At 38.0% G+C, this 18,824-nt stretch overlaps 2 protein-coding genes across 3 annotated transcripts in view; both read left to right on the plus strand.

Annotated features, from left to right (window-relative positions):
- LOC122535103 (autophagy-related protein 16-1-like) overlaps positions 1-12,844 on the plus strand; it is a 230,500-nt gene extending 217,656 nt beyond the window's left edge. Inside the window, exon 6 of the mRNA XM_043666329.1 lies at positions 10,650-12,844. Coding sequence (XP_043522264.1) covers positions 10,650-10,746 — 97 coding nt within the window. The 3' untranslated portion in view covers positions 10,747-12,844. The remainder of the gene's footprint in view (positions 1-10,649) is intronic.
- A 4,371-nt stretch (positions 12,845-17,215) lies between these two features.
- Positions 17,216-18,824, plus strand: part of LOC122535102 — a 64,362-nt gene continuing 62,753 nt past the window's right edge. For both annotated transcript variants that reach the window (XM_043666328.1, XM_043666326.1), the window contains exon 1: positions 17,216-17,225. The gene's annotated coding sequence lies outside the window, so the exon portion shown is untranslated. The remainder of the gene's footprint in view (positions 17,226-18,824) is intronic.

Here is an 18,824-nt window from a genome sequence, read left to right on the forward strand (position 1 = left end):
CCGTGCATTCAGATACGCGTCGCTCGCGGCCACGCAGATTGGTGGCGGAGATACACGATTGTCTCGATAACCGGGCGGAATTCCTTGCAGAATTGTCGCGACTCCTACGCGCCGACGATTCTGCGATCGCTCACTTCCGCGACTACCGGGTCGCTAAACACACCGATGGAGAAAGTAATCGCCATCGGGACCATTCAGTCTCCGCATCCGTGCAGGATGTTCGCGAGCTTGTTCGTTCAACGTTTGCCTTCAACGCCACGCCAGGTTTGCTCGATTTCGATAGACGCTTGTTTGTCGTCTTTGTCGGTCACAAATGTCTGCGTGTAAGATTTCAAATTGACTAGGATTTTTTTCAGTTTCGAAGAAATTGTTCCATTAGACGGAGTCACGTTTGAATTGTCACCGCGAATTGAAAGAAATTTATCAAACAGTAACGTCAAGGTATTTTTTCCAAGTGTTGCGATTTCAGTCAAAGTGAATTTTGTTCGTCTCACTGTGCACACTTTTGTTTGTCCATTTCACGTTACTTTTTAATTTGATCGTGTATAATTAACCGTGTTTTAGTTTAACTCACTCGCGGCTTTAATCAGATTTATGCATTTTAAATATGCATTTGAAATTTGACAGAATTCGTATCAAACGTTTTACCAATAATTAGAATCTGCCAGAGGGTCTGTAGTAAAAATACGTTATAAACGGTACACAGTTGGAAAAGCGTGATAAATAAATTACAAGATAAAGCCAACATAAACCCGCCATCGCGCGTGGCCAGATGATTGAAAGACTTGATTGAAATGCGCGTTCTTGAAAAACAGTAAGCCCGTAAATTAAAGGAAGCAAATTTGCATAGCCGTGCACTATTGCGGAAACTCGTTCATTAGCGATTCCTGAGTAACAGGAAGCGTTTAACTTTTGCCAAAAAGTACGTTCGCGTGCCAATTTTAATTTGAAGAAAAATTGCGTAAAGTGACTGGCAAGTATATTTGAATTACTTCGTAAAAATGAGTAAGCAAGTATTTTATTAGACGAGAAAGAAAAATTGCAAATTACAGAAGAATTAGTATTTTTAATTGATAAACTGAGAGGCAACTGTCTCATTTAGCACAGAGTTCGTCAATACAAGATCTCCGATCATTAAATGACAGAACGTATCAAGCTGAAATTCATTGTAAACTCGTTTATGGCGGGCATCCAAAAGCTTTCACAATCAATTAATTCGAACGTGAGGATAGTTAACTCTATAACGCTTTGCGCTCCACATCCAATTAAACGTGAATGCTTATTTCGATATGAACTGTAAAGACATCCCTCTTGGTTAATTTTGTAATCGTAGTATTGTAGGGTCGTGACATTAAACGAACGTAAATTACGAAATTTTGCAGACAACGCTTCGAAATGATTCGTGCGAGATTAAGATAAAGCAAGGAAAGTGATAATAATTATTTTAAAAAATTAATTTTAAGAAAACTAAGCAATTATTCGTGTCACTTGGAAAAGAATGATGAAAGTTGTAAAAATATCCAGTTGATGATGTTGATCTTCCTGTATATAGTAATAAAAATCATATCAATTCAATAATCAAATAATAATATTCATTTAATTTCAAAACTGAAATGGAATTTCACTGAAGTAAAATTTGGTTCTCTTTCGGATGGGATACTGAAAGATACGCGAGCGTATGTGTGTTTAATGTTTCTAACATTAATATCGGATAATAACATTAGAATTTCGCCCTCCGTGTGTTCGTTAGTGAAAGTATAATTGTGTTTGAAATTACGCGCCTTTTTATTCGCTTACGTAACCGTAGCTCATTTAGCTGGTATAAACAACACACACACACACACACACACACACACATAATGTAATAAACATTTTCACGCTGATTAAGTGGCAACATGCCGGTGTAAATGGATTACGCGCATAAACAGAATCGCGGGATTGAATTTTTTTTTTATAAATCACTGTTTATGAGGCGGTGTCCTTTATTTTACAAAGTAAAATTAATATGTTTGATGCACATATGTTGTTCCATGTATTTCAAGACAAATACAATTTGTCGCCATTCGATTTAATCATCGTATTTATCATTGACATTTTCCATTCACCGTGAATTTGCATTACAATCGCGTAAATATAAACGACGTGCTAAGTATTTTCCAGAAAGTCAGAATGCCTCTTGCAATGTTAATGACCTTCTTACTTTTGCTCAACAATTAATTTTCATAATTAAAAAATTTCCCCAATGGATATTTCGTGCATTGATAATTTATATCGTGGGACACATATTCGCGAATTCTTTTAAATCAAGTCGATCGTTTCGTTGATAAAAGAAATTAAAATTGTTCTAGATTGGGATGATCAGTATTATGAAAGAACCGAGCTTGAACAACTTTCAGGTTAGATCAATTCTTTCGTTGGACAAGAAACGTCCAGAAAGTATGTACGAAGATACAATGCTTTCATAAAATTTTCAAATTCACATTCAGCAAACGTGTCAACGTGTGCCTGCACGTTGTTGAACGATTATGTCTTACGGTTTGGTGCGTTAAGATTCTCATTTTGCCGATGCTGCGAATTTATCGCCCGAAGGCATCGTCTACGTCGACTGTGTCAACAGGTGGTGCTCATCATTTTGCACTGACATATTACAAAGGAGCTGTTAAGTATGATAAAAGATGCATTGCCAAAGTGTAAATTGACCGGCTACCGCCTGTCAACCCGCCACCCCTCCAGATATTTATAAGACAATGTTTTCGATCATCTTTCCGCGTGATGAATCATATTTTTCAATCTTTTCGTTTTAATGCACGTCCGCGACGCGTAATTCCGCGTAAATCAATCAACATAGTAATTAGCGGCCGCGTGTAAATTTTACATTAGCCACTGGTGATAACTCATCGCAAATTGAAAACAGTTATAAGTGCTTTCCCTCGTTGATTATTATTATAATTCGTGACACTTTGCAAGATGAGGAAACCACTGACATCGATATTTTATTATTTAATTGTACAAATGTGATCATTAATCGCTTCTGAATAATGTGAAATTCTTTCTAGCTGCGAATTATTATTTTATATTCGCGTTGCTGTAAATTCTGACAAAAGTATTCCTTGTGAATTTTCATCGTAATGGCAGCCATGAAACTTTAGATAGTTTCGATAATCCGAGAAAAATAAACGATTCTTTCAATAATATTGTATAATACTATGACACATAGATTTACAATTTTTTTTTACAAGAAACACTATACTTCGCGGTATTTGATGCAATTCCGTTAATTATTTCGCGTTCCGTTGGACAAACGAGGCACACTTGTGGTCGACGCTGCTCTTCCGATACTTTTCTTTGTTTAAGCGATCCCCCGGCAACAATATCCTCTTTCTTACAGTCCTTGTGCTCCGCATAATCCATCGCCTGAAGCTGAAATCTGAAATCCTTGGTTGCTCTCCTAGCGGATACGTTTCACTTGCCACTTCCCTGCCTCGTTCTCCTATAATTGTTTGCCACTAGTTTCTACGAAATACCGTCTGTCCGCGTTTCCGCAGCGAAGCTAAATTTTATCTCGATTATCCAACGATTATCGGCGCAATAGGATCGACAGGATCGTTACTTTACTTACAAAAAACTTGTAGAAAATGTCAAGGTGCAAATATATATATATGTATAATATAAAAATTGCTCGCGACTGGAATATATATAATAGAATATCCAAAAAATACGATGCTTTCATTTATCGCGTGAAACAATTTTCCAGTTGTGAGCAATTTTTAGAAAATCACACTCGAGAGTACAGAGGAAAAAGCGAGAGAGAGAAAACGAAAGAAATTCGTCAGTGTTCCCTCTTCATTTTTCCTTCTACTCCGACACAGAAATAACCAACGAAGCTTCATAAAAAGCGGCGCAACGGAACAACACTTGCCGCAGTGAAAACGAAACGATTGGATAATTATGACGATATTACCGGAACCGTTTTCTTCTCTTTGATTAGTCAACGCAGCCCTCTCTTCCGTCTCTCCTCGTTCGTTTCTGCTGGTTGAACGACTATTCTACGCTGGCCACGGAAGAAGGATGAGATCGGGTTGGGAAAACGGGCGACCGAACGAAATGCGATGCAATGAAAGGAAAAGAGAAACAAAGAGAGGGGTGAGGGGGGGGGGGAGGGGAAGGGGTGGCCATAGAAGCGAGGTAACGGTTGGAAATGTCGTTCGAGAAAGCTTATTTCCACGCTCCTTCGGCAAAAATGGATAGGTCTCCTTTATCACGCCCGCGATACACACCACGTAGGTAGCTACTTTCGCAAAGGTATCTCGGTATACGGTGCCGAGACACTTCGAAAAATATCGTCGTTGCCGTAGCTGGGTTGTCGCGGTTGGTAACACTGCCTGCGGCGACGGTCGCCGTGCACGATGGGCGGTCGTCGCGACGCACGTTCTCTCCCTCAACGCCTTTTTTTCTCTCTTCTTGCGCATTATTGTTCTCCCCCTCCCCCCTCTCCTTCACGGTATGAACCCACACAACCCTTTCGACAGGAACAAAGTTTACGTACAATTCGATCAAACGTGTGTGCGTAATCAGTCTCCCTCCTAAGAGCAAAGTGAATTCAACTACGACCTCGACTAAGCAAGTGTCTGACGTGATGTTTCGTTGTTTCAAGGAAATTATTTTTTATTATTGTTACGTGTTGTCGGGTCGTCGTCTCATAGAAATAATTATCCAACGCAAATGTAGCTATTTCAACATCGGCGCGGAAAAATTACACGCTTAATGTACGTATTAATGGATACATTTACTTGTAATCATTTGACTTAATGATATTTGCTTTCCAAATGATCGTGGACGCGGTATAATACGATAAATATTCGCCCAGGAAGTAAAAATGAAATTCAGGGCGGTGTATTGGAAAGTCAATCGCCGTCTCTGTTATGAAAGTCAATCACTTCTCTTCGAATATTGATAGCCTTTTTCCTTGAAACGAGAAAGGCATAAAAATATACGAAAATTATAAAATCGACAGTTATATGAACTGGTGCTTTTGTCAGAAATGAAGTTTAGATATTCGATAAACGTGTCGATCAAACTGTCTATGAACACTTTCAACCTTGTTAAATATATTCGTATTGATTTTCCAACGATTTTTATGTCTTTTAATTAGTTGCACCGTACTCGACACGCGTTCCCCCTGCCTTTTCGCTCGGATTTATTTGTTACCTCTGTTAATACGTATATTCCCGATTTTTCTGTCTCTATCTCGCTGCCGAGCAGGTATCGATGTTTGCGCGAAGCATAGTCGCGCATGGTCATTTCAGTATTGATGGAAAAACCTATTTTCCGAAAGATGTAATTTTTACAGATACTCTGGTCGATGATTAATATTGATGGAAGATGATTAAATAATAATAGTAGCAATTGGTAGCCAGAGAACGAAGAAATCACGATTTATTCGAAAAATGAACAAGTAAATTTTGAATGAAATTGTAGTTTCATTCGAGAAATAAATTCTTAATGCCATCTAGTAAAGAAATCAGATGCCATAAATTGAACCGTGTGTCCATAATATAAAATTTATATTCTAATAAAGTACTTAAAAAAAAAAAAAAAAAAAAAAAAATGGACAATTCTACAATAAAAATTTATACTATCCTATAGGAATATAATATTTAAGATTCGCAGTAGAAATTTCCATTTTCGCTAGCTACTTGCGCGCGTGCATTTCGTTGATCACTCGATGTTAAGCGAATCGCAGCAATAACGAGAAATATTCATAAATCACGAGTAATTAGTAAGAGGAGTCGTTTCTTTTACCCGGAGTTCCATAATTTGCACAAATTGAATCCAATAAACCGGAAATTATGTTAAATTGAAGAATAAATAATTGACGTTCTCTGTACACGGTGACGTCGAACCGGTGAATAGTGCAATCCAAAGGAAAACGATGGCACGCCAAATATTTGAAAATGCAGAATACCTCGGTGATAGTGATCGTGTATGAGCGTTGGCACGCGGGACACGATTGCCGCAAGAGAAATACGAGCCACTTTCAACAACGATTTTTACAATAATACAGGACTTTTATTTTATTATTCATCTTTCATTATCACATGGTATGTGATTGCGACCACCAATACAAGTTGGTTATAACGATATCTGATCGAAGTACAAGTGAGCCCGCGCGTAAACGCCTGCACTCCGATGAGACTCCGATATCGATTTATTCAAAAATGAAGTTTCAAGTGAGAAAAGAAAAAAAAAAAAAAAAACGAAAGGAAAGAAAAATGGTACTCTACATTTTCGTTTTATCGTTCCATCTAGAACCGCTACGCGCATGCTCGTGCAAATGCGTATTTTTGTCGAATGCAAATACCCAGGCGTAGTCTAAATTTTAATTCGTTTTGTAATTAGACAGCTATAAAAATGTCTTAAAAATTTTTACATAAGAATATATGTAAAAACATACTGTAGCTATTGCTATTTTGTGAGATTGATTTAATTTATTAACAATCAACTCTCGTGTCACGAGACAGAAACTTGATTCATCAGTGTAATTAATCTTCAGCTACAGATTGACATTCTGCTGTGAATTTAGAATGTAGATTCGAAATCGGAAATTGTTTAACCAAAGGAACAAGACGGGAACGCGAAAATTTCACTCGAATGCTTTTAAGAATGTTGAAAGTTCAAGAAAATAAATAAATTCTTTCACCGTGAAGCATGAAACTGGCGAGCTACGTACAATGTATGCATAAATGAAATATAAGAGCCGCACAGAAGAAGAAATGATGCAAATGCCAAAAAAAAAAAAACAACACTGAAATGTTTCTCACTGTCGGTCAGTTTTTCTACGTTGCAGCATCAATCCATCATATCGCAAGTGACCTGGTTTAGTATGCAGAACGTTGTCAGCAACTGAACTCGAAATTTTTACCTTGACTAGAGTTTGGAGTTTATCACAGAGTTCAGAGTAAATGGTTGTAACATTAAAGATACTAACCCCGATTTCTATATTTCCATGTATTCCAGATACTACCAGCATGTCTCACGTGAAATTCCTTTTCTACTGCAATACGATACTAGAAATGAAAATCAAGCGAAGATCCACTAGAAAATTTTGACACACTCAGATTTCAAATCAAAGTAAATCGTAGTTTAAATTTTAAACATTTGAATCGCAAAACCAAACTTTTGTGAAATTTGTTACATTCGTTCGTATGTTTTATCTTCCCATTTTTCACTTGATTTTTTTCAGAAAATTGACGACGTTGCTCGCTGGGTTTCGATTATTTTGGCTCCGCGAAAATCTACACGGTGATAGGTATTATATTTGTACTATATAGGTCTGCAAACGTACAATCGTTTGTTCAGATATATGTGAAATGTTTGCACGTGGACGACTTTTAGCCAGAATTTTCATTCGAGCACTCGCCAGAGTGATATTAAAACAAACTAATCGACACAACTATTAATCCGTCAGTTATATACCTTAAATTTGTCAGTTATATACCTTAAAAAAAAAGAAAACAAACGAAAACATCTTTGAACCTAAATATTATAATTTCTCTACCGAATCATGAAATGAAATCAAAATCTATCGTGTTCCTCTCTTTGTAATTCTCTTTGCACAGAAATACAAAATGCTTTCGGTCAAATGAAAACCGTTCGAATCGATGCGAGCACGAACTTTTTAATCATTCCCTCGCGAATCTAATTTTCCTCCAGCACGTCATTTCCGCCGGTTGTACTTGATCTTTATGGCACTTCAAAATATACAGGCATTTCATGTTCGTTCCTCGACATCCACGATCTCCGCCAGTAGTTTCACTCGAGCACGTCAAAAAGCACGTCATTTTCAGCATGTTTGTCCTCGCGGAGAAACACCCCTTTACGATTCCACGGCGCCCCGTGAGTCACCCTCGGGAATTCACGGGTTTTATAGACCTTTCTATGCACGAGCGAAGCCGCTCGGGCCAGAAAATTACGCGCCACTGTGTACTTGCACATTCAAATGAAATCTTTAGCGAAAAGAGCGGTGGAGAGTGGCCACCATCGTTGATTCTCGCGTATATAGGGTGATCCATTGGTCACTTCGACGCTCTCGTTATCGGTCGTGATCCCAAGGACGAACGCTGAAGAGAAAAGGAAACGCATCATATTGCGATAATAATATCTTTATAGGCTCTCGAGACGTGAAAGTTACGTTTATTATTTCCTCCGATGGAATGATACATTTTTTCACTTTTCGTTTTACGACGTGATAGAAGGTTCCTTTTTTTTTTTTTTTTTTTTTTTTTGGCGGGATATACGCGGAGGCGTAAAAGTATAATAAAAGGAAGCAAGCCCTCGTCGTGACGAATGACCGGTGTACAATGGTGTTCGCTGATTTTGAGATTTGGAGTTTAGAGAGCTTTGGAAATCGGGGAGCGTTAAAGGTTTTAAATAACTTTTTAGTATCGAATGAAACATTGAAATACATTGAAATTGAAAGCCATGAATGTGGATTTTGTTTTATGCCCCCGCTGGAAACAATTTTTTATACTTTTCATCTAATGTTGAACAATAGTGGAAAGAAAAAAAAAAAAACTTGCAATTGTTTGATGTTATTGATTTCTGAAGTATTATTAAAAATATATATATGTATATTATAGTTACAATAGATAAAATTTCTCTTATTTTTTTAGAACGAGCGAATTTTTTCTCGAGAAAAGATCTTACAGCGAATTTCAAGAAATTATTGTAAATGATAGACTCCAGTCTTTGAGATCGTAGCGAGTTTAATTGCAGGAAAAATGTTTCCACTGTCTCCAATTTTTCCAACTTTCGAGAGCAAAATTGTCCTTATTTTCTTGTCTGCTGCACGATGTATAATAGTAAACGCATTTACAGAAAACAAACTCAGGGCTGTTAAAGTAGAGAAGCCTCGCGCTTTGAAAGATGCCTTCCAATCGGACTTGCCGATTGAATTTTTCCGCCAAACAGTAATAATTCAGAGTATCCACAATTTCCAACACTTTTGTCTGTCTCTGTACAAAATAGAAGAAGAAAAGAGAGAAAAAAAAAAGAGAAAAAGAAAAAGAATCGTCAAGGATAGAAAATTTCTTCGTCAACGTGGCACATCGACAATCGTTAACAGCATCCCTAAACTAGTTTACCCGGGCGAGGCGAGGAGAGATAAAAATCCATATCGGGCGGAGGAGTTCTGCGAATCGTGCTACATTCGTGTGCCGGCCTCCATTTCCTCCATTCTCTCTCCCTCGTTCGACGAGACTGGCTGAGGCGGGGGACTGAAAGACAATGATATTCAGTCATCCTAATTAAGACCGTGTCCTTCGTCGCAATTATGTCGAGCCCAACAGCGTGCGGATCTGCCCGCTCGCTACCGCGCGAAAACAATAGAAAAAACGAGAAAACACAGCGGGAGGAAACGGCATGGCCGGCAAAGTCGCAAAGTCGACGCGTGTGTCGGTGGCCATCACGGATCAACCGAGCGTCGGACCGTGTGTTTGCGCGTGTTTGCCCGTCAACCTCGGGAGACCCGAGGATTGTCCAACCCGGGCAACGAGTGAGAAACGCGTGCGTACAATTTGCTTACCGATGCGCACCAGTCACGGGGAAACCCCGTGGTCTTTTGTAACAGTTAGCCGGTGTGGTCGCGGCGATTCGACCAGTCCGTTACGATCTGAAAACACACGACTCTCGGGCCCATAATTGGCCGCAAATTACTACTTCGCCTCGGGGGAAATCAGTTAATGCCTTGCATGTTGTTTCGCGTAATCGGACCGATCCCTTTTACCTGGCTGTCAACCCTGCAGCTTCTTTGCCCACGCGTGATTTCGGCCTATTTCGAAGATTTCTGATTGGATTCAGTGACGGAACCATGTGTGTATATATATACAGGGTGTTTCGTAACTTGTGGGACCCGCTTCGGAAGCTGAAAAAAAGTCATATAAATATATCTCTCATTATATCTCATAAACGAAGACAGATAAGACATATATTTATATGACTTTTTTTCATTATTTTCAGGCGTACAATCAGTTCCCGAAGTGGGTCCCACAAGTTACGAAACACCCTGTATATATATGTGTGTAAAATCAGCAATGATTTCATCATTAAATGATATATATGTGCGTGTGTGTTATTATTATACGTTATCATTGAGTATTTGTTGACAATCTTATGTATCTTGGAAGAATTTATTTATGTTTCAAGTTTGATTAACTCGAATATATTTGAATATTTGTATGAGACGTACTCTTTCGCTCAAGAGATCTAGAACACGTTTTATTTATCATTTATAATTATATTTATTTGCATTAATCATATTTATTATTTAATATTTAATATTTTATTTAGTATCTTAAAATCGTTAAATTACGGTGGTTTTCATGATAGAATTCTTAATATATTGACACTTTCAGATTCTTCGTCGTACAAAATACTATTTCATTCCTTCAGAACAAATTCTATCTAACTCGTTCTTTGTTGTCTAAATTTTCAAATTTAGTGGCAAACGACTTTGAGAAATAAAAATTCACTCGAACGTCGAAAGAATCTACGTTTCGCGTCATCGCTATAGAACAAATTGAGAAAGAGAAAAATTGAAGAAGAGGAACCGAGTTGATCTAATCGACCTGTTACATTTCTGTGTCTTTCAGGGCTGTGGTGACAGCGGTTTCTTGGCATCCGCACGGCACCTATCTCGCATCGGTGGACAGAGCAAAAACGGTGACAGTCTGGGGCGACCATGTTTAACAGGGCAAACAGTGCTGGGACAGACGATTGTTTCACGTACGAAGGTCAGCATCACGTTCTTTCGCGTCGAGGCGGACGTTCCCTGGATTGAAAAATGCAGATGCATACAATAGTTGCGGAGTTGTCGCACAAAGGACACGCTCGGTATGCCGGAGAATCAGCGGGGTCGGTTTCGGCGCGCGGCGTTGTAAAGTGTAGCCATTTGCCAGATTGTACAAAGCGAAGTTACCGTAGGCGATGAAGCAAATTTCAGCCAACCGGTAGAGATTATTGTACATAAAACTGCCCCGATTGTTGCCCTCCCCAAAGATTGTAAAGATTCCCTCATTTTCCAGGGTAATACCGGCCTGCGCCACCACCCTTCACCCCCCTCTTTTCCAACGGATTGTAGTTGTCCTTCTTCGAGATTCGCTGGACACGCTCCTTTCCACTTCTGAGCGATTATTTTCCCCTCCCCTCCGCGTGTTTCGGTCGTCTGTGTCGGCAGATATCGATCACGCTCACGTTGGATCACTTTTATGCGAGAAACTGTGAGACGTTGCTTCGGCGTTTTTCGTTCGCCATCGTTGAATTAGAATTTCAACGCGCGTTATTTAAGCCTTTTAGCGTTCAGCAATCGTGAAAAACACGACGAGAATATATCGCGGCGCGTGGAAAAACAGTAGGTCGTTTCGCTCGTTGGATGCTCCGCGTTCTAATTAATCTCGAATTACAGTGGCTCGTTATTTCTTCACGGTTTTGCAATTATCGTCTATAACTAAATTTAGTTCGCTTCTCCCCTCGGCAAACTAAAGGGGGTTAATTAATGCAACTTTCGCGCGACGAATTTCTTTCAGTTATAATAACGCTTGTCAAACAAATAGAAAAGTTTCGTTGAAGATCAAACTTTCGAATCCTTTCAACGAGATTGTCACGGTTCCGTACATTTACGATTAAATTATTGACGCGTTGAAAAATCATCTCGACGGAATGCAGTACGTCTCAAAAATTGTAAATGGTAAATTTACGTTTCCAGTAGCTTTCGCATCACTTTTTCGATTCGCGTCGCATGGTCGATGATTTTTCTTTTTTTTTTTTTTAATCAACGATCGCGCGTAATATTTTCTGATATTCTCTCAGTCTGTCTATTTCTCTCTCTCTCTCTCTCTCTCTCTCTCTCCGTCAAGAGGGAGAAAATTAAAAAATCTCTGTGAAGTCATAGAACAAGTTTGTTAATTGCCGAAGCAACCGTGAAATAGAGTCTACTCGGAGTTCTCCAACGTCAGCGAGTTTCGAACGTTTTTATCGTAAGTCTGATGTAGGGCGGAAGTGGATGTACTCGTTAAACGAACAAGCACAATAAAGTTGTAATACCGAGTAAATTGCATTACACAAATTTCGTTCGATCGATGGAAATGTGTATCGAATAATATTACGCTTTCATGTCGCTATCGATTTTATTTCATCGAATGCGAGGATTTGATTCGTATGAGTCATTTCATGGTTCTTTTTACAAGAAACGTGATCGAAACGTTCGTTGATGGTCTATTCTCCGTAATTTGTTTAATGCTTTTAGCTCAATCTTAAGCTCCAGCTCAAAATAAAGCATTAAACTTCAAAAACAACTGCTGGAGGCAAACAGACTGATGAAAAAAGATGACTTTTGCGTATCGTAATTTGAAAGTTACACATAGAAATTTACACATAGAAAGTTACACGTAGAAATTCTGAAGTTTAAACTTTATGCATGTGCGGTATTTTTTTCTTTTTTTTTTTGAGAAATATTTTCTTTCATATTTATTTGTGGACTACAATATATTTTAATTTCTCTGTGTATGTCTGTTAGAACTTTCTATCTTTACTTATTGCATTTGAACACTATCTACTTAAAGGTTTTATCTCCTTTTTATTTTATCACGCTATACTTTTTAAGCGGAAATATAGACTTGAAGCAGAAATGGATTGTTGCAACAGTTACAGAGGACCGAAATATTGATAAGGATATTTACATCACATTTTCTTTTTTTCGTTCTATTTACATTACATTTTCTTTTTTTCGTTCTAAGGACGACAAGGATATTTACATCACATTTTCTTATTTTGATAAGGATATTTACATCACATTTTCTTTTTTTCGTTCTAAGGACGTGTTTTTAAATATTTTTAAATACATCACACTTTCTCCCTGTTTTTTAATACATTTTTTAAACTACATTAGACTACAAACGATTCGAAATAATGGTAACTGAAACTTAAAACAAATTGAAACTCAAAACAAATTAATTTAGTTTAATATCTAACTGTTAATCTAATTATTAATATTACTATTAATTAAACAATTATCATTAATAATACTCATAAAACAATAATTATTAGTTTTGTAAGTGTATCGTTATTCAATCTTTTTGAATCATGGATTATTTCTAATATAAAAATGTTAGAAAAAACATATATCGTCATAACTATAGATGGAATTAATGTGAACGAGAATTATTTCGGTTCATCATAATTGTTTGAGAAACTTTATATATATATATATATATATATATATATATATATATATATATATGACAGTTCATAATTCCTCAAATCATTACAATATCCTCTCAACTCTTTTAATCCCTTTTTAATTTCTCTTTTCTTCGTCAAAGGCACGATTCAAAACCACAATTTATTCCTGGCATTCTCATCTAATATATATTCTTTAAACTTTTCGTGTTTTTTCCTCTGCGATCTAGAACATTGTTATAGAACATTGTTACAAAATTGTGAAGCTCGGAACAAGATAAATGCACTATAGGATTTCAATTTTTCGATTGATCGAATGGTGTTCATAACTTTCCTAATTGTTAGTTCAAAACGATGTAAGAAGCTCGATTCATTCGCCTCAGTCGTTTTGTATTTTTATTTGATTTGTTTTACAGAAAGAGAAGAATGGATGGATACCACTCTTCTCGGTAGAATTGAAATTCAATCGACCAAAATACTGAATTCAAATCTGTAGCGCTATAGTACTGTACTAGAGTAAGAGTTTGTGTTCAATTGAAAGCATCTGTCATAATATTTCGCCAAGTAGTTTGACAAGAGGCTGCTATTTTAAACTGCACTTTGACCAACAAGGCTCTACGTAAACCTGTAAGAATTTTTAGCGTACAAATTACTATTCTAAATCTTGCCGACCGGAGAAAGCAGAAAATTCGAGACGAGGAAAGTAAATGAGAGAATCGTGCAATAATTGCGACGTGAAATGACTCATACCTTGCACTTTGTCTCGAAACACAATACTTCTCGGTATCATAATTTCACGCGTCACCCGTTACTTGTTATGATATTTCGCGCGCGCGACAGCTAGAATGTAGCTAATAGTCGCGGCGGTAAAAATTGCACAATAGTCGTAAACGAGTGCTTTTTCTTCTAAGCGTACAGGGCCAAGATCGAAGGGCTCTAAACGTAAACTTAGCCACCCTAAGGACTTCTGTAATGTAATTATAGGAACTTACGAGTTAAAAATCGCCAGAATTTGCCGGTATAAGCGCGAAATGCCAACGTGTACAGTTTTTCATATTTTTGATACGTGTTTTTGTTATTTCGACCACACGACAAGTGCACGAGACATTGATACAACATACACATCGTATACAGAACGCGATTGTGAGTTTTTCTCTTTCCGCTCTTCTGCTTCGAGTTCGAACATCATTTCGCTTCGGAAGTTTTCTTCTCGCTAAGTCTTTTGATCGTTTACGTTTGTATTTGGCGCAAATCTACGTTGACGCCGATGCGACGATCTAGATTTTCTGAATAAGTTGGACGTTAAACACGGTATAATTCTGGTATAATTATTATATATATATATATATCATTCTTTATCGTTTAACTAACACATCGTAGAGTTAATGATATTATGTTCTAGCTTTATTTTCAGTTCTTCGTAAAATCGTGAATCGCCACTGTACTCAAACTGTAGGGTTAATTTCAATATCGGATCCATCGGTAGCCTCATCAGTCTTGTTCTCGTTTCTTTGATTAACCATCCGATTGATCTCAAAAGTGTAATAGCTTCTAGAGTAACGTATCGATCGACGAATCATATTTTTCTACGAGCGTAAACCGATGAGCATTAAGCTAAGTATATGTATCGTTTCGTAGCGTGCGATCGTTCGAGTATGTTCATTTTTGGAGCAAACTGAATTGCGTCCGACTTGTTATATGATTCTTTCTCGAGCGTACGAATGATATAGTACACACACGTCTACGCTGTTATTCTACTTCACACGTTTAATTTCTGCGAAAACATTGTATACACATTGTTTGCATTATATTATATATGATACAAAATGATATATTATATATGATACACATTAAACGTTTTCTTCTTGTATTTTTTAAAATGCTCTGCGTTCTATTTTTTTCCTTCCCAGAACCCGTACCCTCTACTAGATCAATAATTTACATTTATTCAAATATTAATAATTATACGTTTATATTTATTCAAATCTCCGGACAATTGTATATTTATATTCGACATTAATGTTAGAGATATTCGTTAAAATTTCATGTAAAATTTGCATACAGTTAAGTGAAAATTATTAGTGAAATTTTACTATTTGCAAGTTATAAATTACGTACGTGGCAGGAACGAGTTCGACAATGAGATCAATGGAATTTTTCAAGGAAATTTCGCAGATGACAACTATTCCACGAAGAATTTGGAAATTATAGGACGAAGAATTACAAAACAGCGGGAACAAGTTCGTGATTCCATATAATTTGAAACTCGTGAAATTATTATTATCGCGCAAAGAGATTCTGGCCGCCTGGTCGAGGTATATATTAATTTCAATGGTAATAGATTGTTCGAGAAATATTCCGTCCCCTCTCCCTCGAGTTTCATACAGCTCTTCCTCAACTTTGGCATTCGTGCAGCGCGAAAAAGATTCCTTTGTTGCGAACGACAGGGGATTCGCGAAAAGAGTTTTTATTCGAAGATGTTTCTGGGTAAGTAGCAAAGATCTGAGCGCGCGGCGCATTCCTTCTTTCTTTCTAAAAAAAGAAAAAGAAAAAAAGGAAGAAAAGGAAAATTTCAAATGCACCATCTGTATCTTTGATTTACCACGAAATGAAAGGTCCTTTCATGCTAAAGAGACAAGCTACGTCGTCGTACTTCGTCTTTTGTTTTATCCATTCCGCCCCACTCTCCCATCGTCTGTCCTTTTCGAAATAAACAACCAACATTTTAAATAGACTATGTCGTTCATAGTCGACATAGTTCCACCCTCGTGTTCTCTAACAAAGCAGTATATTTCTTACAAATTATAAAAGGAACAAGACTTTAAAAATCCGCGCCGTAGAAAATCCACCATGCGAAAATGATTTTAATCTTCTTCTTCGAATGCTGCCTCGAACAATAAAATGTTCTCTTTTTACGTTTAAAATTAGCAACAATTCTGTAACAGCGTAATACGTTTCATCCCTCGATATCCTTTAGTACAAAAAAAAAAAAAAAAAAAAAAAGAAAAAATTACAAAAAAATCTGTCTTCCACGGAATCACGTTTCAAATACCTTGAAACCTAGTGTCTCCAATTTTTCTATCGTCACGTCGCTAAACATCGCTTCCCTCTAGACCTGCGCATTTCCAAAAGAAAGAAAAGAAGAGGGTGTCGCCGACGCCATCATTCGCCAGCTTCCGCGGTACGGAGCATATTCGCGAAGAAGGATGATAAGTCCGCTCGCACGGAGGAGCCGCGTACGCTGGCTGGCTGGTGTAACGTGTGTACACGTACACGTGCGCATGTATCAAGATCCCTTCACAGAGGTCCACGATATAACAGAGCGTGTATCTGACAGTACCTAACGTGCTTTCGAAAGCGCTCATTAGTCACTGAAATGCGGTCGCCAAGTGACAACTCGTACGTGGAATATTATACGGTCGAAGAACTTCCGCTGTGTCGTATCGCGCGACGAGCGATGCACGTCCTCTTGCGCATGCACCGCGCCCGCGCGTCTCTCTGTTTCTAACTTTCGCATTATACGCCCTTTGTCCGCGATTCGACAGTTTCGACAGTTTCGCAATGGAACGTGAGAATACGGCGCCGCTCGGCTAGAGGAAGCCGCTTGCAAACGACGTTAAAGTTCGATCGGTACGGCCGCATCTGGGCCACCGAAATTTTTCTCCCGCCTTTCTTCTCTGCTACCAGCCGACACCAGTAGCCTAGTGGTACACGGCCACGAGGCGGTGGCGTACACGCGTGCACGCGTGCACGAGGCTACCACCACCCGCGCGGTAGCTTCGATTCCCGTGGTTTACGTGGCTAAACGCCGTAATCAATTCGAAATCTTTCGATAGAACGCCTCCGGTCGAAGGCACTTAAACGAAAGATTGAACTCGTTTCATTTGTTTTCCTGCACGCGCTCTCCGCGCGCCAGAGAAAAATGTATTTTGCTCGTTCGGTGAACGAGGCAGCCGGAAATTTTACCATCGAGTCGAATAAATCGCGTTTCCGTTGTGTTAAATACCTAGATGGAAGTCGAAGAGGATATTCGACATTGCGTGAAAAAGTCACTTACTAGTAATTATAAAGAGGATCAACGCAACAAAAATTAGTTTCAACGAGTACTTGAAGGATAGACGAAAATACTACGTAATTATTAAAAACTGAAACTGTGGAAATTTTTTTTAAAAACCCTTTAATGCGTTAACTACAATTGTTTCTCAGGTAATTTTGTTCGAAAAACTTTTACTCGTTACTTGCGTCAATCTTCTCTTTTCGTTTAACGAAATATTAATAAATTAATAAACTAATAATAATAATAATAATAATAAAAGAAAAGAAAAATACAAATATCTTAAAAAATACATTTGCTCGTAAGTTGTTTCTGTGACGAGTCATACATGTGCTAGATAGTATATATAAATATTCGAAGAAATAAGAGTCAGTTCAGTGGAAGGGGAATTTTGGATAGAGTTATCGTTGATCTGCGCTACTGAACGTAGATTTCGGTGACTTGTACGGGCGTATGTCAGGCTGGATGTAGTTAAAGTTTATACGTAGGCTGGCTTAAACTTACTGAACAATATGATGAGTTGGATTTGAGTTGGGCCAAGATTAGGATCACGTTAGTTCTGCATTAAGTTTACGTTAGCTTTGCATTATGCTATTAGAGTTCGAGTTTCACTTGCTTAAAGGGTAGATTTCGGAATGTGAAATGTATATCCGTCTTTGAGATCTTTCTTCAACGCATTTAAGTACATTTTATTAACAGTGTTTGTTATATACTGTTTATAACGTCACGACTGACGTAGTTTGAATTTCTAAATCACTATTTATAATACACACGTGAAATTGTCTGTTTCAAGATTTCTGTTCCATAGAGCAGCTGATGCATAATTTAAGACGGAGGTAAGTTCGACAAAGTAATTCTAAATTCTTGGATAATGGTGCAACTTCCATTAATACTGCATGAGGTATAGATGCAGGGAATTTCAAAGTTCCAGGAACGTTTATCAATTTATCAACGAGATTCAAGGATCGTACTATCTCACGGGTAAATAAAAAATGAGATACAATCTCTATACTCTCTATGCTTTTCTTTCTCAATGAAATCGTGTACATATTATTTTGCAGCAATAGTCGCTGACGTCCAAACGAAAATCACGACAGCTTCTCGCTCACTATTACCCACAGAATTACATTTATCACTCCGCATCCGTGTAATTCAACAAACCGAAAGACTTTCAAATTCAGAATACGAGCCACTCTGAAATCCTCGACTCCCACACTTCGCACCCACATTCACCGTACTTGATCTTCTATTTCCCTTTGCGCGCTTCACAACGAATTAACTTCACATCGTCTTAATTCCCCTCTTTCCTTGATACTATCGTCGTCTCGTGATTAAACGTGTCCCCCGTCATTTTATAACGTTTAACGTCGTGGCAAAGCCGCCACAACGCGATTATTGTTGCAACGAAATCTACATACGCGCATGTGCGATTGTTTGCAGTCGACGTAACGAGCAAGAGATTAGGGATTCAAACGCCAAGAGAGAAAGAGAGAGAGAGAGAGAGAGGGCAATCGCATAAAGGAATCAGAAGAGTGAC

The sequence above is a fragment of the Frieseomelitta varia genome, unplaced genomic scaffold (genome assembly GCF_011392965.1).
Source record: "Frieseomelitta varia isolate USP_RPSP 00005682 unplaced genomic scaffold, Fvar_1.2 scaffold_67, whole genome shotgun sequence".
Taxonomy (NCBI): domain Eukaryota; kingdom Metazoa; phylum Arthropoda; class Insecta; order Hymenoptera; family Apidae; genus Frieseomelitta; species Frieseomelitta varia.